The sequence below is a fragment of the Bubalus kerabau genome, chromosome 4 (genome assembly GCF_029407905.1).
Source record: "Bubalus kerabau isolate K-KA32 ecotype Philippines breed swamp buffalo chromosome 4, PCC_UOA_SB_1v2, whole genome shotgun sequence".
Taxonomy (NCBI): Eukaryota; Metazoa; Chordata; class Mammalia; order Artiodactyla; family Bovidae; genus Bubalus; species Bubalus kerabau.
In genome coordinates, this window is record NC_073627.1 from 48918943 (window position 1) to 48939328 (window position 20386).

At 53.9% G+C, this 20386-nt stretch overlaps 1 protein-coding gene across 1 annotated transcript in view; it reads left to right on the forward strand.

The window, feature by feature from the left end:
* Window positions 1–290: 290 nt before the first annotated feature.
* TMEM132E (transmembrane protein 132E) overlaps window positions 291–20386 on the forward strand; it is a 58408-nt gene continuing 38312 nt past the window's right edge. The window contains exon 1 of the mRNA XM_055580134.1: window positions 291–705. Within this exon, the coding sequence (XP_055436109.1) occupies window positions 639–705 (67 nt within the window). The 5' untranslated portion in view covers window positions 291–638. The remainder of the gene's footprint in view (window positions 706–20386) is intronic.

Consider the following 20386-nt stretch of genomic DNA (forward strand, 5'->3'; position numbering starts at 1 on the left):
TGGCGACCCGCGCCGCCGGTCTCAGCACTGCGCGGAAACTTTTCCTTCTCTAGATGGATTAAAGTTGCTTGGATTTTCTCTTTCATTTGCGAAAGAAATTATTCATTTGCGCCTAACCTGGGATTTTTATGCTGGAGCTGCTGCTGCTGTTGCAGGCTGTTCGGGAGGAAGAAAGCCGCGCTATCCATGTGGGGTTACTACCGAAGCCGAAGAAACTGGGGCTTGCTTTGGAAATCTACACCCTCCAGCGAGTTCGGATTCGAGCTGGGCCGCGGGGCTGGGGAAACGGACACTGGGCTTTAGGCAAGGCTGCGAGACGCTAGTGGCCACCCGGCCCGGGGCCCGCACGTGCGACTCCCCCCCTACTAGCCGCACTGATCCTGCAGGGGGCACCAGACGGGGGGAGTTAGAGGCTCCTCCCGCCCCGAGCGGCGCCCCCACCAGTTCTGAGGGTGTAGCCGGCGGCGCCTGGGACGCCCCCTCCCCTCAAAGTACCCCCAATTGCACTCCCTGGCCCCCGGAGCCTCAGCAGAGACAGCCGGGCGCCCACGGCCACCTGAAGTTGGATGTGACCAAGCCCAGCCTAGGACCAAGTCGTCGTCGACCGCTGCCCCCTGCCGCCCCTTCCTCGGCCGGCCATGGCCCCAGGGATGCCGGGCCGCGGCGGCGCCGCCCTGCTCTGCCTCTCGGCGCTGCTCGCCCACGGTAAGTGTCGCGGCGCGGACTCGGGAGTGAAGATGCGGCGGGTACCGCTGGAGCCTGCAGACAGGAGCCCGGAGAAGACGAACCTCCACCCCCTGGACTCGCAGCCGCCGCTCCCAGCTTAGCATCTCGGGCTGCAGATCGAGTTACCTCTAGCCCCCGCAAACCCTTTGGCGGGAGCGGAGGCTGCGAGCCCCGCCCTGGGGGCCGAATCCGGCCCCGGAAAAGGGCGGGAGGGTGCGGGGGTATCCCTTCAACCCTCTCCGGATTAGAAAGAAAGGTCCAAACCCGGGAGTCTTGGGGGCGTGTCCACCCACGGAAATCTAAAAGGACCCGAGGGATCCGGCGGATCGCGTCCGGGCCACCCCTCCCGTCGCTCCCAACCTGGCAACCGTTGGGGCCCCGGGGAGCTGCTGGGGTCCGCGGGGATTGTGTCTACCCCGCCACTGGCGCGCAGCCGGGTGCGGGGCCGCGCCGCCCACTGCCTCGCTCCCTGCGGCGGTGTTGGAGAAGGGGAGTGGACTGACAGGGGCCCGGGGAGCCGCGCGACTCGCTCGCCCGCCGTCCTGTGAGCTGCATCTAAATGGCCGGCTGAGCCCAGCCGGAGGGCGGGGGTCTGGGCCGCGGGTGCAGGCCGGGGCGGCGGGCGGAGGGAGCGGACTCCGTGCTCTCTCTCTCGCTCGGGTTCTGCAATCTGTTGCGTCTGCTCCCCAGGCTCGCCTCGGGCTCCGCGGTAAAGGGGGTGGGAGAGGGAGGAGCCGGGGTTGGCGCGCTTTGGCAGTGGGACGGCAGGGATACGGATGCGGGCCCGAGGGTCGCGGAACAGCACCCCCCCTCCCCCGGAGTGGGAACTCAGATCCGACGGAAGGAGGCTGCAGCGGGCCTTGCGCAAGCTGGAGGCGCTCCAGGAGGTCAGGGGCGCTGACCAAGCAGGGAGGGAGAGAGCTGGAGGTGGGGAGGAAGAATGAAGAAAGAGACGCTCCGAACCCTCCCAACGGGAGACGAGCGGAGCTGGGACACCCTTAGCCAACCCGCAAGGGGATGGGGGACCTGGTTGCCCCACGCCGAGGGGTGAGCCTGGCCAGCCTGGAGAGGGGCTAGGATAGAGGGGGCGGAGGGCTCTCCGCATGGGCGGAGGACCATCCATGTGCCGCGCTCAGCTTTTGCCCACGTCGACCCGGTTCCTAGGAACCTGACCAAGCGCGGCCAAGGTCTCTAACCAGCGGCCTCTCTTACCCTGAAAGAATAACAGGAACAGGCTCTGGGAATCTAGGCTCCTGAGGCTAGGAGTGGGTGGGGAACGGTCTGACTTCCCTCTACTAGTAGATTGATTCTCCCCGGCTTCAGGGGAAGGGGATGGCTCAGGGTGGGGGGTGGGGGGAAGCTATTTTGCGTTCATTTCACCAAGAACAGCCAACCTCAGTGCTTTATCAGAAGAATGGGCTGGGGGAACGCAGCTGGGAACAAGAAATCTGGGGCTCTGCGTGCAAGACTGTGGGTGGGGGGGAGATGGGGAGGGGGTCCTCTGGATGTCTGAGCACTGGAACCGCAGGGGCTGTACTTGTGGTCTGTTCCCAGGGCATTTGGGGGTGCAGTAGGAAGGAAACACAGCTCAAGGCTGGGTCTAGGCATGGTTCTGCCCCTACCCCCTGTGTCTTGCTACCAGAATTCCCTTCCAAAAGCCCAGCGAGGGTCCCACCTCCAGGCAGCTAAGACACTCTCAATAGGTTCCCACGGTGCACCCTCCTCACCCCTGAGCCTCCTATTAAGGATCCTTTGGCCTCCCTCACCTGCTAGAATCTCACCTGTTTACTAAACCCCAGCTCCAGTAGGGCCTCCGTGTCCTGGCTTTGCTTCTCTTGGAGTAAATCTATCTACCTTGCCTTCTTCTTAGATATCGGTGTCTTCTCTGTGCTCAGTTAGTTCTGGAGTAGTGCAGGCAGGCGGTGGGCTTTTTCTGCTCTGTCCCACCCACCACCACTGTCTGGGTGGACAGGTGATTTGTTGTTGTCCAGTCGCTAAGTCATGTCCAACTCTTCGCAACCCCATGGACTGTAGCCTGCCAGGCTCCTCTGCCCTTGGGATTCTCCAGGCAAGAATACTGGAGTGGAAACATACACACTAACATATATAAAATAGACAGCCAGGGGAAACTTGCTGTGCGACTCAGGGAACTCAAACCGGGGCTCCGTGACAACCTAGAGGGGTGGGAGGGAGTGGGAGATGGGGCACGAGGCTCAAGAGGCAGGGGATATATGTATACCTGTGGCTGATCCATGTTGATGTATGGCAGAAACTATCACAATATTATAATTATCCTTCAACTAAAAATAGATTTTAAAAAAGAGAAAAATGTAACGTGGACACATTTTGCTGAAAAAAGAAAAGAATACTGCAGTGGGTTGCCACTTCCTTCTCCAGGGCATCTTCCCAACCCGAGGATCAAACCCTAGCGTCCTGCCTTGGCAGGCGAGTTCTTTCGCACTGCCACCAGGGAAACCCTAGACAGGTGGTCAGAAGGAAGCAATTTGAGGAGATGGAGCAGGGTCCCCCCACGGAGCAGGCATTTCCCCCTCCTGGTTTTCTGTCTCCCTTTCCAAGTTTCTTCCCTGAATCCCCATCCCAAGCCTCAGTCTCCACTTCCTTAGGGGAGGGTACCAGCAGATGCTCAAAGCTTGGGAACCACCCCCAGATGGATAAGGCCAAAGAAGTTCCTCCCCCCAAAATATCATCTCCCCTGGGCCTTCCTCCTTCAGTATACCTAAAACCCGCCCACCGGAAGCATGCCTCTATCAGGAAAAGGATACATGGATTTAGTCTCATTTCAAGCTGGTTGGGTTCTGGGCTCTTTGAAGATGCTGGGGTGGAGGTGGGGGTGCAATTGCAGCTTTTCATGCCTGGCAGGCTCCTGAGGCCGCAGGGCTCTGACCACACAGCCAGACTGGGAGCCAAATAGCCTGGGTTTCTGACTCTGGCGCCATCGAGTGGGGTGACCTTGGGCTGCCTCTCTCATGTTCCCCATCTTTCCCGAGCAGTGTGGCCTCTGGCCCATCCCTCCCATCCTCACTGTCTGTCAAGACTCCGGGCCAATGGCGTCTGGGAACAGCATCCTGCTACCTTTCAGGGCCCAGCTCAGCCCCGGGGGTGGCAGTCCCTATTCTGCTGTCACCGTCAAGGCTTCTGCCAGAAGGCATCTGAGAAGGCCACTTCTCTGCGGAGGCCTTCTGCTCCATTTTTAGTTTGGATAGGAGTTTAGTGAGGCATGGTGGTGGTTTAACCTATTCAAGGACTGATTATGTCAGCTTCCCACTCAGTAGCCCTCACTGGTTCCCCACTGCCTATACGATCAAGGATATACCCTTTGCCTTCTTAACATACAAAGCCTTTTCTGTTCATGTCTCAATTTACATCGTCACTTCTCTGGTACTGTCCTCTCTTCATCCTCTGTGCATCTTTTGAGATATCATTCTTCTCACCTTTCTGCCTTTCTGCTTTTGCACCCACCAGCCCCTCTCTATCTGGAATACCTTGCCTCCAGAAATCCTTACCTTGCCTTCAAAGCCCAACTGAAATGTCACCTCCTCCAGGGAGTTTGCCTAGATTACTCCTTGGCTTCTCATCAGCAGCATCAAACCCCCAACAGAAATAATTGGTCTCTTTCTGGTGCTGCTTTGGCCCCTCATGCTGCCTTCCCAGCACTCAGGAACAGCAGTGTGTGTGTGTGTGTGTGTGTGTGTGTGAAGGGTATGTGTGGGCATATTTATGGTAATATTTATATGTGTACCCCTCCTGATCCCCACATACTTGCATTTAGGGCAGGAGCCATGTCTTATTTTTGCCCAACTCTCCAGTTCTTGACACATAGTAGGCACTCAGAAGAGATGAATGATGTTGGAAGACAACTCTATTGTGGGGTTCTCACAGTATTAATTGCAAAGGGAGCTCTGGGGTGTGGAGCATAAGAGGGCAGAGGGAAGAGACAGAGACACCAGGGAGAGAGCAAGGGGTGGGGCAGGGCTGTACCACACCCCTTAAGTGGCATATACAGGATACACATGTCTGGGGTGACATGTTACATAACACAGATGTGAAGGTAATGTCTCGTGATGCTCCGAGTACGTGATCCCAAGTGCCTCTGTCCTCACCTTTGTGGTGACCAGCCTGACTTCTCTTCCAGGCTGTATCTGTGCTCTCGCCACCCCACTGATCACCCAAGCTCTGGGCTCCTTTGGAGATGCAGGAAGGACGTGGCAGGAGGACAGGGTCACTGCTGGCCTTGGGAGGCCCCCTCGCTGCTGGAAGTGAGAAATGATGCTCCCCTGCACCCCCCAACACACACACACCCATCTTCCAGGCCACATGGAGCCCTACACAACACAGCCTTGTTAACATTTAAGACCAGTAGGTGGGGATGTGTTATAAACTTGGTGGCAGAAAATGAGCTTTATTGGAATCCATTCTGAAGATAGCTCAATGCTTGGCTGCGGGAGGTAAGGCCACTTTGGAATACCAGGGCGGGACCTGGGTATCTCCTGGGTCCTCAGTGGGGGCCTGTCTGAAACCGATAGACCCCTCAAGCCTGAGATCAGTTGTGAGTACTTGTGATGCTGCAGACTGAGACCCAGAGAGGCACCAGAGCAGAGGGATGGAGAAGCCGGGGGAGGAGGTCTCTGTTGCCCTGCCCACAGTGATGTCCTGAAACTAAAAGAGATCGCAGAAGCTTCAACCCAGCCCTCGTGTGGAGGTGGAAATGGACACTCGGGCAAGGACCAGCCAAGGTCATCCTGCCAGTTCATTCTGGAAGCAGAACTAGCGCCGGAGTCCAGCTTTCGAGACTGGCAGTCTGCTCCTGGCCCCGCGGCAGAGGTTCCACCTCCTCTGTCATACCCTCTGTCTGCGGCTTCGGCTTCGTGCAAAGATACACTTCTGGCCTCAAGCTAGCCTCGGGTCCCACACAGTCAAGATAATCAAGCACCAGTAGTGTTAACAAGCCTTGCCAAGTACTCCAGAGGGCACGTGGATGGGCTCAAAACCTAGTCGTCAACTCCTCTTCATGAGCTTGAAGTCCAGTTGGGGAGAGGAGAAAAAAGACTCTGATTCTGACATTTGAGGCAGTCTGGAATCAGAGTCCCCAGCATCCAACAGATAGGGCTTCAAATCCAGACTTGGTCATCACCTGCTGTGTAGCCACAGGACAGTCACTCTCCCTCCAAGTCTTGTTTTTCTCCTCTGCCGAGTGACAGCAGGTGATGCCCAGCCTGCCCCCCTTCCAGTTCACTGGCTGTGCCACGGAGAAGCCTCTGGTCACCTCCCTGGTCTTCCCATCCTTGGAGACCAGCCACGGATGCTAACGACTGGATACGATTCTTCCTCTCTGGCCCCTCCCCAGGTCTTTACTTCTTCTTTGCCAGTGCTCAGCACAGAATTTTAATAAGAGATTAATGAACCAGTTGTGGGTTTGTTGTGTTTTTGTTTTTTGGAAATTTTTTTTTCTATTTTCCTGCTCTGTCTTTTTAAATGAAAAGTGGGCCTCCTTATCATCAATTCACCTGGCGATGCCATACTCCAGCAGTCCCCAAGGATGGGGCAGTGTATCAGGGAGCACCAACGCTCTGTCAGCTGCCGCATCCATCTCCGAAGGATCACAGGGCTGCCAGGGTGGGGAAGGATGCCCTAAGATAGGTGTGGCCTCGTGGGAGACAGGCTGAGTGTCCAGAAGTCATTATCTCCTTTCCTCTGCTGTGTTCACCCTTTTCTGATCCACCACCACCTCCCCAGCTCCGCCTTCCCACACCTCCACCCCAGGCCCTGCTGGCTGGCAGACAACCCAGCAGGATGAAGTGGAAAATGGAAGCAATTACCTGGATTATTCAATGCTTGTTACACAAATGAATGAATGCAAGAATGAATAATTCAGTGCAAAAAAAGAAAAAAAAAAGAAAAGGTAATTGAAGAAAAAATTTTTTGTCCAAATTATCTAGATAATTATCTGCTTTTGCAAAGTTCTGCTTTTAATCAAACTTGAGTCCTTTCTGCTTCATTCTCGCCCACACGTTTTTTGGCCCATGAGGGTGGACAACTGGTTACTCTCTTCTCTTGTGTGATTTCCTGGTCCGTTCAAGCTGTAGGGCAGTGGGCAGGCTGTGTGCTTGCTGGAGGAATTTCTCAGTTTGTGTCTGTTTCCTGAGCCCACCATTTAGGATCCTTGGGGCTAGGAGAGTCACCTGGATAGAGGATGATGCTCAAAATGGCCCAGGTTCTCAGAGCCATCTCATCCAAGGATCCAGGTCTGAACATCATCAGACCCTATAGGACGGGCCCCTCACTCTGGGAGGGAACAGGCAGCCAGGGCACCCTTAAGCCTGACCCCCTTCCCAGGGACACCACCCTGGAGGTGGTCAGCCCTTAAACAGAATCAGCCAGAGTCACATTGAGTGACAGCCTCACTGCTATTCTGGGGGAAGAGGGGAAATGATTCCTGCCCACAGGGAGTGCCTCCTATGGCAAGGGAGACACTCTCATCTTCAGAAAGACCCCAGTCTGATGAGGGAGGCCCCAATCTGACAAGAGGCCCCCATCTGACGGGAGGGGCATTACCCCAGCCCTCAAGGGTGGCCTTTGTCCTCCTGCACATTGAGGGTCCGATGGTGAGAAACAAGATGACCTCATTGGCCCAGCAGTTGTAGGACCCCACTTTTCAGGCCTCCCTTCTCCTTCCCCCCAGCCTCCAAGGCTGTTGAGGAGCCTGGCTCGGGGCCAGAAGCAAGTGTATTTTTGGCATCTTGGGACAGATGATGCTGCAGACTTGTCACGGCAGGAGAGCGGTGTCGGTGGGAGCTGGCAGTGCAGTGCGCTCAAACGCACGCCCACACGGTCACGGGCACTCACCTGGACGCTTGAGGCTCCCAACAGTTCTTTGGAGTTTAGCTTCTCGATATTTGATTCTCCCAGCAGCCACCAGGTAAAGGCAGCAACTATGATCCCATTTTACAGAGGGCAAAGCTGAGGCCTAATGGAGTCCTGGCCACACCAGCTCTTGCCGTCAGGTTTTCTGACCCTGAATATGGAGGTCTTCTTGCCCTACCCCTCTGTTTCATGCATATAGGAAATCAGCCCAGACAGGGACCGACGGCCACATACCCATGTACCTGAGTGAGGCCCACCTATCCCACCCCACTCAGCTGGCCAGTCCTTTAAATGAGTCACATTCTTTTTTATGTCAGAGCCTCTGTACATCCTGTTCCCTCTGACCAGAACACTCTCCCACCCCATCTCCTGCTCAGCCTCCAGGCCCGAGTGTATCCACACTTCCTCCCGGAAGCCCGCCAGATTCTGAGTTGAACAGAGACCCACCATCCCCTGCCACCCTTTCGTTTTGCCTTCTTTGTAAACTGCACTGCCCGGCCTCCCTGCTGGCTGTAAACTTGGATGGACCTTGAAGGCATGGATCACTTGCCTGCTGCTGTATCCCCTGGGGCCTATCAAGATGTTAGGAACAAAGTAGGCATTTGACGGTTTGTCAGATGAGTCAATGAACATACAGTCACTCAAATACATGTGACAGAGACGTCTTCCTTGTCTCTCAGCAAGTATTCAGCTAGTGGTTACTGTTCTAGGTACTTGGTCTTAATCCATGAATATAGCAAAAAGTCCTGTACTCCTGGAGCCTTATTCCTGGGCAGGTGGAAGGGAGGCTGCTGCTGCTGCTGCTAAGTCGCTTCAGTCGTGTCCGACTCTGTGCGACCCCATAGACGGCAGCCCACCAGGCTCCCCCGTCCCTGGGATTCTCCAGGCAAGAACACTGAAGTGGGTTGCCATTTCCTTCTCCAACGCATGAAAGTGAAACATGAAAGTGAAGTCGCTCAGTCGTGCCCGACTCTTAGCGACCCCATGGACTGCAGCCACCAGGCTCCTCCATCCATGGGATTTTCCAGGCAAGAGTACTGGAGTGGGGTGCCACTGCCTTCTCCGGGAAGGAAGGCAGATAGTAAGAAATGTGAAAGTGCAAGTCGCTCAGTCGTGTCCGACTCCTTGTGACCCCATGGACTGTACAGTCCATGGCATTCTCCAGGCCAAGATACTGGAGTAGTGGGTAGCCTTTCCCTTCTCCAGGGGATCTTCCCAACCCAGGAGTTGAACCCAGGTCTCCCGCATTGCAGGCAGATTCTTTACCAGCTGAGCCACAAGGGAAACCCAAGTAATAAATACATACGATAAATAAATTATATGATGTGTTAGAAGGCAATGAGAACCAAGGAAAATAAGAAAAAAGGTAGGGCATGGGAATTGGGGCTTCCAGTGTGTGTGAGCATGTGTGTGAGTCTGTGGGAAGGGGTTGTGCAGTATTTAAACGAATGGTCACTTGATTAAGTATCATTAAGCAGACATGAATGAGGCAAGAGAACAAACTAAGCGAATGCCTGAATATCACACTGGGACCAGTCCTAGGGCAGGGCTGAGTACCATTCCAGACAGCAGGGAGCCAGAGGGGCTGAGCACGGGGGAGGTATTGTGGGCTGGGGAGGGTGCAGGGAGGTTAGGGGAGCAGGGAGGCCCTTGGGAGAAGATGAACTGGTGAGTGAAATGGGGAGCCGTAGCAGGCTTTGGAGTGGGAGTGACCTGAGCTGCTGGGAGCTGCAAGCTTGCAGAGCTCCAGACCTGTAGGGGTGGAGACCCCACCCCCGGCGCCACAGAGAGGGACCTTCCTCTGCTCTCTTTATAACCCCTTGCCCCTCACCATCCTGGCTGTGACTGTCTTTCCTGCCATCCTGCGGCCATCCTGTCAGAGGCAGGACCACGTTGTGCAGGGGGCAGGCTGCTGCAGAGACCACCCAACGATTGGCAAGGCTGGCTTCCAGACACATCCGGCCAAATTGGCAGCGGCCATAGGCCTATTCTGTGGGCTCAGGCCTCCTGTCTGTAAAATGGGGCTGCAGCCAAACCCAGTCTGTCCAGATCTCTGAGAAGTCCCACGGGCGACTCCAGATCACCTGTTGCTTTGACCCCCTCTGCTTGTCCATGGCATGTCTGCCGGGGTTTGGTTGGTCACCTCCTCCTCCCATGTCCAGCCCCCTACCGCCACAAGATTGCAAGAGCCCATGCCTCTTAGCCAACACGGTGAACTGCCCCCGGGCTGACCCACACTCTCCCCTGCCCTGCCTCCCCTGGGAAGAGAGAGACATGTGGGGCCTTTGTCCAATAGGAAGGAACTCTTGGATAGGAAATAGGAAATTTTGCCATTTTCTCAGCTGCCAACACAGCAGAGAAATGATCTCAAATTTTCTGTGGCTGTTCTCTGTGGGAGAAAAACTGCCAGCCACCAGGCCCTTCCATGAAGCCTGATGCTGGGCAAAGGGGGCTGGAACTGGAGGGGGTGGTCAGATGAGAAGCAAGGGTGGGGGCCAGGCTGGCTTGGCACAAAGGACTGGGCTCACCACTTGGCTGCAGCCTTCCTGTCTGGGAAGCCCTTCCTCACCCAGCCCCGCTGACCACGCACATGGGTCTGAGCAGCTATCGGACTATCTAGTTACCTTCACAATCACTTACTACTAACAGAGCACCTGATACGTGTCATGGCCTGTGCTGGACACCCTTGGAGCCAGCAGTCGGCTGTCCGGTTTCTCCTGACGCTCAAAATTCTCTTTTTCCACCCCCACGCTCTCCCTGTACTGAGCTCTAACACCAAATTGCCTGGCTTTGTCCATCCCCTTGTGATTTCTGGGCCAGTTGCTTAACCACTATGCCTGTTTCCTCATCTGAAAATGATTATAAAAACATCCAGCTTAGAGGGCTGTTGTGATGATTGAGTCATTATTCCAAGTCAAATATTTAGAATAGCTCCTGGCACAGAGTGTCCGAAAATGATAGTTCTCAGTATTATTGTTATTGATATTATCAGCACCTGCCAGACACTGTGTTAAAAATGTGAAAATGAAGACAATACAAGTCCTGTCCCACGAGGAACTTCTAAGGTGGTGTCCCAAGGAGATGAGCCGTTTCTGCACAGACTGTGATGAAATTCTGCCTCGAATGTGCTGGGAGGGATACAGAGTCCGTGAAGGGAGAAATCGTGAATCTGCTGGAGAAATTGGAGGAGGCTTCAGGGAGGAGATGCCACTGCAGATGGCTTTAACAAGTTCAGGAATCCTGCCTCTCAAGACTAATCCATCAGCATCCATTGTGTGTTCAAGACCCTGAGGGAGACAGAAACACAGGACAAAAGTGGTCCCCGGCTTACCAGCTCTGAGTCCAGCATGGAACAAGCCACAGCTGCCTGTGAGGGAATAGCAGGCCAGGGGGCTAAGTGTAGGGTTACCTGGATGATCTCTTAAGATTTCTCAGAACTTTGACCCTGTGTTCCATGGAGCACGAGGGAGCTGTGGAGCATTGTGGAGCGAGGGAGTGGCTTGATCAAAGCAGCAATTCAAAGCAGCAATCAAACAACAGTGACTTGACTGGGGGCAGTTTGCAGATGGTAGCAATGCTAAGGAAGGTATTCGAGGAGCCAATCTCAGGGGCTGAGAGTAAGGGCTCTTGGGATGGGGGATGACCACTGGAAGTCATCAGAAGGGCCACCACATGGCAGAAGGCCCACTCTGAGAAGCAGGGAGGTGGATCTGAGAGCTGGCTCTACCTCTTAGCTCTGACCTCTTTTTTCTACTCCTTGGTTTCTGCCTCTGTAAGACCGGATGGCGGGCTTCCCAGGTACTGTGAGTGGTAAAGAATCCACCTGCCAATGCAGGAAAAGTAAGAGATACTGATCTCTGGATTGGGACAATCCCCTGGAGAAGGAAACGGCAACCCACTCCAGTATTCATGCCTGGAGAATCCCATGGACAGAGGAGCCTGGTAGGCTACAATCCATGGGATCACAAAGAGTCAGACACGACTGAAGTGACTTAGCACCACATTGGATGGCAAATGGGGAGTCCGTAGCATGTGGCTCAGTAGTTGGAGCTTTTTTGTTTATTATTATTATTTTAGCAGCTGAAGTCCAGAGAGCAGAAGGGCTTCCCTTCCTAGGAAAGCAGTCTCAAGCCTCGCCCCACCTTCTCGGGACCTCTGCATCCCTGAGTGGAGGAGGCCTTCCTGGGAACGCAGCTAGCCCCAGCCCACGCAATGCCAAGGTGGTACCTGGCCATCAAGGCTATGGCATCTCAATATTTGCATCTCCTCCACAGCAGCCCCAAGCTGGGCGTAAAAGCTGCCTGTATACCATCATGGCAGGCAGCAGGTGCCATTGCCAGAAATAAGATCTAGGGGTGTAAGAAGTTTCTGACAGAGCCCAGGGGCCCCTGAACTTCTTCCTCTGGTGCCTCCTGCAGCCTGAAAGCTTGTGGAGACCCCGATCCCAGAGCTGACTCCTCCTGCTTTTCAGTCTCAGATTCCTCATCTGCAAACGGGAAGAAAAGCAAAAGCATCCTGTATGGTTGTTGGGGCCTGGAAGCAGAGACGTCACCTTGCCGACAAAGCTCCATATAGTCAAAGCTATGGTTTTCCAGTAGTCATGTACAGATGTGAGTGTTGGAACATAAAGAAGGCTGAGCACCAAAGAACTGATGCTTTCGAATTGTGGTGCTAGAGCAGATTCTTGAGAGTCCCTTGGACTGCAAGGAGAGCCAACCAGTCAATCTTAAAGGAAATCAACTCTGAATATTCATTAGAAGGACTAATGCTGAACCTGAAGCTCCAGTGCTTTGGACAGCTGATGCAAAGAGCCAACTCATTGGAAAAGACCCTGATCCTGGAGAAGATTGAAGGCAAAAGGAGAAGGGGGCGACAAAGGATGAGACGATTAGATAGCAACACTGACTCAATGGACATGAATTTGAGCGAATTCTGGGAGACAGTGAAGGACAGGAGCCTGGCAGGCTGCAGTCCATGGGGTTGCAAAGAGTTGGACACAACTTAGTTATTGAATAACAACGGAAAACAGTCAGAACTCAGTCTCTATAACCATTTATAATTCATCATGAACCCTTCAGTTCAGTTCAGTTCAGTCGCTCAGTCGTGTCCGACTCTCTGTGACCCCATGAATTGCAGCACGCCAGGCCTCCCTGTCCATCACCAACTCCCGGAGTTCACTCAAACTCATGTCCATCAAGTTGGTGATGCCATCCAGCCATCTCATCCTCTGTCGTCCCCTTCTCCTCCTGCCCCCAATCCCTCCCAGCATGAGGGGCTTTTCCAATGAGTCAACTGTTCACATGAGGTGGCCAAAGTACTGGAGTTTCAGCTTCAGCATCATTCCTCCCAAAGAACACTCAGGGCTGATCTCCATCAGAATGGACTGGTTGGATCTCCTTGCAGTCCAAGGGACTCTCAAGAGTCTTCTCCAACACCACAGTTCAAAAGCATCAATTCTTCGGCACTCAGCCTTCTTCACAGTCCAACTCTCACATCCATACATGACCACAGGAAAAACCATAGCCTTGACTAGACGGACCTTTGTTGGCAAAGTAATGTCTCTGCTTTTGAATATGCTATCTAGGTTGGTCATAACTTTCCTTCCAAGGAGTAAGCGTCTTTTAATTTCAGGGCTGCAGTCACCATCTGCAGTGATTTTGGAGCCCCCAAAAATAAAGTCTGACACTGTTTCCACTGTTTCCCCATCTATTCCCCATGAAGTGATGAACCCTTAGGAGTCCTCAAATGTCCAGTCCACCCAGCGGGCCCTCGTCTCCCCAGTGTCCTACCAGGTTCTTCCTCTGCCTCGGGTATTCTCTCAGCCAGTTACTTGCCTTTGGACAAATCCTTTCCTCCTTTTGGTTTAGCTTCCCTGCCCATGAGACCAGGGTTGCCATGCTGGGCCGGTGCTGTTCAACAGAAATATACCATGAGCCTCATATATAATTTCAATTTTTCTAGTTATCACATAAAAAAGTAAAAAGAAACAGGTGAAATGAATTTAACAGTATATTCCAACCATAATATTCAAAAAGCGATCATTTAAATATGCAAAGATTTTTACATTCATTTGTTTTCCCTTTGTGTTACATCTTTGAAATCCCCCATGCCTTTTACACTATCAGCAGCTCATCGCAATTCCAAACTGGCCCTGTTTCAGCTGCTCAGTAGCCACACATGGCAAGTGGCCGCCATCCTGGAAGGTGCAGGCCTGGGTGATCCCCAAGGGCCCTACCACCTTCTCTCCCTTGAGAAGTAATTTTTGGGGTGAGGATTCAGTGCTCTGGGGACCTATGAGCCCTGGGGACTCTCTGCGGTCCTTCTCTGAGATTCCCTGCCCAGCCTGGAGCTCACTCAGCTCCTCCCCAGCCCTGGCATGGTGCCTGCTGGCCTTGTGGGCTCCCATTCAGGCACGCAGCAGCTCTCAGCTCCTTCCCCTTCTACTGGGAGATTCTGTAGACCTGTATAGGTCTGATCAAGTCACCTCCTGCTCAGAACCCTTGAGCTCACTGAGAGTGAGAGCTTGAGTCTTTCGGGGCGGACAAGGCCACTTGATTGTCCCTTTTCCCGACAGTGCTTCTCTGACCGTATCTTCCTCTCCCCCACTCAGCTCTAGCTGCACTGTCCCTTCTGCAGTCCATACCCATGCCAGGCACCAAGCCTCAGGTCCTCGCTACCTCTCTGCCTGCCCTTTTGCCCCACAGAAGCATGACTCACCACCCCCTCCATCTTTCAGGTGTGTGCTCGAGTGCATCTTACCAGAACGGCTCTCCCGGGCCGCCCTCTACTTAAAACAGCCCTGCCCACCCCTTCCTCTGCCCCGACCCTGCTCTATTTTCCTCCTTCTGACATACTATACAGTTATGTCTCCGCTTATTCATAACTGACACCCACTCCCCTTGGAATGGAAGCCCCCGAGAACAGGGCAACATCTGTTCACAGCTGTACTCCCAACACCTGGACTGGCGCCTCACCCAGAGGAGATGCTCAGCATCTATTGTGTGGAATGAATGAACAGAAAGGTTGCTCCTTCCCCTCCTCTCAGTGTTTCTTCCCAGGGCACCACCAGGAAGAAACATCTGGGTACCGAGTGAATGACAGGGACCAGACGGGTGATGTTTATTTCTTCCCGCCTTCTTGTGCTCAGTCACTCAGTCATGTCCAACGCTTTGGGATCCCATGGACTGAAGCCCGCCAGGCTCCTCTCTATCCATGGAATTTTCCAGGCAAGAATACTGGAGTGGGTTGCCATTCCCTACTGCAGGGTATCTTCCAGACCCAGGGATCAAACCCACATCTCTTGTGTCTCCTGCATTGCAGAAAAATTCTTTATCACTAGCGCCACCTGGGAAGCCCCCCAACCTGCCTGCCTTCATTCAAACATTCAGCTGCCATGTCCTGGCTTTGAGGTCTTGGGAAAATGACTTCACAACGCCGTGGCTTAGTTTCCACACCTATAAAGTGGGATAATAAGAGTTCCTTCCTCATAGGGTTGTAGTAATGAACAAATAATTAATTCATGGAGTGTGCTTGGAGCGGAGCCTGGCTTGTAGTTCATGCTCAATAAAAAGTAGGTACAGGTTGCTTCAGTGTGGGTTTTTGAATATCTGCTCCAGGCCAAACACTGTGACAAATACCAGTCACGTGGCAGGAAGATATGGCTACCGGCTGATGTGGGTAGAGGATGCAAATAACTTCAGTGCAGGGGGGCAGAGGTGAAGGCAACCAGAGACTGGCTAACCTGGACTTCAGAGAATGCAACCAGTGCCAAAATCTCTGTGATCTGGTGTGATGAGTTCCAGCAGCCACATGGGGTGACCTTTGCCCACCTGCTGCAGCAGTGGAAAGCCCGCAGCACGGCAGCCAGGAACCCCCACTCTGCCACCAACCCAGAGGGAGTTACTTCTGTTCCCTAAGCCTCAGGTTTCTTATCTGTAAAGTGGGAGAATAGCAAATACCACCTGCATCTCAGATCACGGGGATGCTGTGAGCCGATGTGTGTAGAGTGCCCAGCACCGCCTAGAGGCTGGATAGACAGGAGTTGCTATCAGTCCCCTCCCTGCTGAAGTACTGGCCAAAGGGAAGAGAGCGTGTGAAACTCCGTGGGCAGTGCCTGCGTGCAGCTGGCCCTCCATCAGCGCCTGTTGTATGCACTGGAAGCTGGTTTGCACCCTGAAATCCTCTCTAGACTGTGGCACAGAGGGGCCGCTCAGTGGGGGGGAGATACTAAAAGTCAGGGGAGATAGATGGGCGCTCCCGGCATCTCTTGTCCTGGAAACACCCCTATTTGGAAGGTGGGGAGACTAAGGTCCAGAGAGGGGACCGATCTTAGCCCAGCACACACAGCAGTCAGGAGTGGCAGAGCCAGACCTGAGGCCCAGGTCTCTTCTCCCAGGCCAGTGGGCTTGCTATTGTGTCTTCAGAGGTTTTACACAAGGGTGTTTGAGGTTGAGGGGGAGTCAGCACGGCCAGCCACTGTTAGAGGAAACTGATTGGTCACAGATCAGAGCGCCCCACCACTACCCCCACCTTCAGCTTCCCCAGGAGCGTTTCCAAGGGATGAGCCAGCCGGCATGCTGTTTACATGGCGTAACCAGATTCCGTCTCCAATGATCACATCACAAACAGCCTGAATATAAACTGCGGGGAAGACTTTGATAAATGTATGGCTGGTTTTCTCATTTTCCCTCTGTTTCCCTCCCTAGGATCCCCACTCGTCTTCCACATCACGTGCGTGTGGACACACACACGTACCCACACCCCTGCATTCCCCAGGCATCCCCTTCAGGCCTCTGATCCCGGCTCGGGAAAGGCCAGTTTTGTCCTAGTCCAGCCCTAGAAGTGTGAGTTCTCCATCTTGGGGGTGGGCTTGAGGAGCAGGTATTTGAAAGTCAGGTCCTCAACTCTGAAGTTTCCCCCTGTTCTCCACCATGACCAAGGCTCCTGGAGCCACTGGCAGTTGAAAAAATGGCTACACTTTACGACCTTATCACAGGTAAGCCTCACCTGTGAGGTTGACATGCCAGTCATGTGGATGGATGAGGAAACTGAGGCTTCGAGAGGTGAAGTGATGGGCTCGGGTCTCAGAAGAGAGGAGGTGGAGAGACTGTGACTCCCACTTCCCCTAGGCCCTAATCTCCTGAGTCTGCAGCTCTAGGTCCCAGGGCCCCTCCCCTGGGCCCCAATATCCTAGAAGTGACACACCCATTCAGCTTGGTCCCTGTGTGGTTCGTTCACGCCTGCAGGTGTCCTGATTACAGAAGAGGAAACTGAGGCAGAGCGGCTGGCTCACCCACCCGTGACCCTCCTTCCCACCTCCTCCTGCATTTCAGCCATTTCTGCTCAAGGCACCCTCCCCACCCATCCCTTTTTCTCAGTCCCTGGCTGCTGCCTGGGGCGGGGGCGGGGGCGGGGGGGGGTGGTGCTCCCAGCCAAATTTATCAGACCGGAGTCCTCCCCTCCTTCCCACACCTTTAAGAATCCAGACTCTCCTTCCTTCTCCATATCCCTGCAAAGCCCATCTGCATAAAGCCATCCCCAGGCCCTGCCTTTAAAAGTCTTCATCTTTTCTCTTCTCCCTAAACGGCCCCTAAATGATTTCTGTAAATTGCTCTAAGTAGCTCCAAAAAAAAAAAGAAATAATAATAACTCAGCCACTGGCTGCCTGACCGGAATGTTGATGGCTCCCCTCCTGCCTGGCCGCAGCTCCCAGCACCTTGCTGCCAGGCACCCAGATGCATGCTCCTCCGCTCCAAACCCAGTAAGGGGTGCATGGCCTCTGAGCCCCAGGCTCGCCTCCTCCCTCAGGCAGGAGGCTGCCCACGTGTGTCTCTCATTAGACGGGGAGCTCCCCCCAGGCAGCAGCATCTTTCCCTTCCTTTCCCTCACCCCCACCAGACTGCAGACTCTCCCAGGAGACAGCTGGGTTCCATCATCACTCTGGGGCACCTCCAGAGAATGCTGTGCCTCTCTCATCAGACTAGGGGCTTCCCCAGGAGAGACTGTGAGTGCCAGGGGATTCTCTCTGGGCAGGGCTGCGGGGGGCATTCAGCAGCCCCTCTGAGTCTAACTTTCCTGGTTCTGCAACCTGCTCCCTAACAGGGCCTCATTTCTTTCATCCTGGATTAGAAATCTAGGTCTTGCTTCCTAGACTGAGATCTGCTTTGTTTATTCCTTCCTTCCTTCATTCTACAAAGCTTTCTTTAATACTTGCTGTGTTCCAAACGCTGATCAGACATATGTCCTTCTGTAGATGTGGCCCCTTTGAGGTGCTCCTGTGACCAAAGCCCCCAGACATGACCTGGTTCTCCATGGAGTAGGGCATCCAGCCAAAGGGCCCCGTGGGCATGAGTCCAGCCTCAGCCCCTGGTCACCACCCATGACCTCCTGGCCTCTTTCCAGGGTGGACCAGAGAGGGGTCCCTCTTGGAGGGCAGAGGCCAGAGGTGGGAGGTAGGTGCTTCCTACAAGACCCCAGCCTGGCTCACCCTTCCATCCGATCCCCATCTCACTTCCTGTCCCTGGAGTGTCACCATCTCCTGGCCACTAGGGAGTGAGATCAGGGCCAGCAGACCTTGATCCAAGCAGCCTAACCTCTAAAATGGTGGTGGTGTGTGGACATGAGCAAGTCCCTTCCACTTTCTGGGTCTGTTTCCTTTTCTGAGATGTGATAGGATCGCACTCAATCATTGATTTTCTTTTTTTTTTTAACCAGAAAAATGCATAGTACATATAACATATAATACATTATACTATACAACATATTGGGCTTCCCAGGTGGCTCAGCAGTAAAGAATCCACCTGCAACGCAGGAGACTCAGGAGACTCAGGTTCGATCCCTGGGTCAGGAAGATCCCCTGGAGGAGGGCATAGCAATCCACTTCAGTATTCTTGCCTGGAAAATCCCATGGACAGAGAAGCCTGGAGGGCTGCAGTCCACAGGATCACAAAGGGTCGTTGGACACGACTGAAGCGACTTAGCACAGCATGCACCTATTATATAGAGTACAGGTGGTATATAATGTAGATCAGAGCAGAGCCGCTGGTTGGATGGAGAGCAGCAGTGTCTCCCTGTTATCTGTCCCACGCTGTCACCCGGTGGCAGCCCTGGAGACCCGTGGTGAGCCTATCTGTAACCTGTCCCTGGGGCCCTGATGCTCTGCCATTGAAGGAATCTGGATGGTGCTGCTTGATGGGGGGAGGTCCCTTCACTTTGGCCGCCGATTCTTTAGGACCCTACTCAGTTTGAGGGGCAGGGAGCGCATAAGAAGAATCGGCTCTTGCCTGGGCACCCAGCACCCATTAGGACCGTTGAAGGAGTCCAGCAACCAGTTAGAAATGCAGGCGTGAGAGTCGCTCAGCAAGGGGCAGGGGCCCCAGCCCAGGACAGCCCCGCCCACCCTGAAAGAAGGCAGGACTGTTCCAGATTCACAAAGCCCCGTTTGTCATCCTCCCTGCACTCTCTTTGATGTGCAGAAGGAGGGAGGTGGGGGAACAGACAGCCCTCCACTCCCTCTCTGATTTAATTGGAACCCAATTAAGTGAGTAATTGTTACAAATGTGAAATCACCTTCCAGCCACCTGAGGATGGAAGCCCATGCTCAGCGTGAGCCTGTGGGACCCAGGCTGGGACCCGGCCCTGGCCCAGCAGTTGAGGGTTTCCACGGGGTGACCTACAGAACTCCTGACCACCCCACCCCATGGGAAGAGCTTCAGAGCAATCCAGTCCAGCCCCTGCTGCTGGAGCACAGCCTTGGGCCCCCAGCCTCTGGTAACCACACTGAACCACACGGTATTGACCGAAGTGTGGACCTGCCATCCCAGGTCCCAGCAGATGGAAACAGTGTCATCGTGGAGGCACGGACCTGAGTCCCAAGGAGAAACAGAGAGGTGGAGGGGAGTAGGGAGAGAGGGTAGGGATGAGTTTTGGTCATCTGTGGATGCAGGGGTAGGGAAGGGAAAGCTTCTGTGAAAAATAGAACAACCCAAGCACTGATTCTCAGGGTTGCCTACACAGTCAGGTGTTGCTTTTTACTGGAGTATAGTTGCTTTGGGCTTACCCTGGTGGCTCAGAGGGCAAAGAATCCTCCTGCAATGCAGGAGACCCGGATTTGATCCCTGGGTCAGGAAGACCTCCTGGAGAAGGGAATGGCAACCCACTCCAGTATTCTTGCCTGGAGAATTTCATGGACAGAGGAGCCAAGGAGCCTGGCGGGCTACAGTCAAAAAGCGTCGCAAAGAGTCAGACACAACTGAGCAACTGACACTTTCACTTTTTCATAGTTGCTTTATAAGGTTGTGTTAGTTTCCGCTGTACAACAAAGTGAATCAGCCACGGGTATACACATTCCACTCCCTCCGGGCCTCCCTCACACACCCCCGTCCCCACTCTGGGTCATCACAGAGCACTGAGCTGAGCTCCCTGTGCTCCACAGCAGCTTCCCGCTAGCTATCCGTTTTACACACGGTAGCGTATATATGTCAAGCCTAATCTCCCAATTTATCCCCCACTCTCCTTCCCCCGACTTGTCCACACTCTGGTCCTGCCCTGGAACTAGGTTCCTCCATACTGTTGTTCTAGATTCCACACACATGTGTCAATATACAATATTTGGTTTTCTCTTTCTAATAAATGCAAGTGCCTTGGATCCCAGCCCCAGAGATTCCGGATTCACTAGTCTGGGGTGCAGTCTGGTCTCCCAGGTAATTCTAAAGGGAAGCCATGATTGAGGCTTGCTACTAGAGCTGAACAAGTGTAGGGGCAGAGGGTATATGGACTT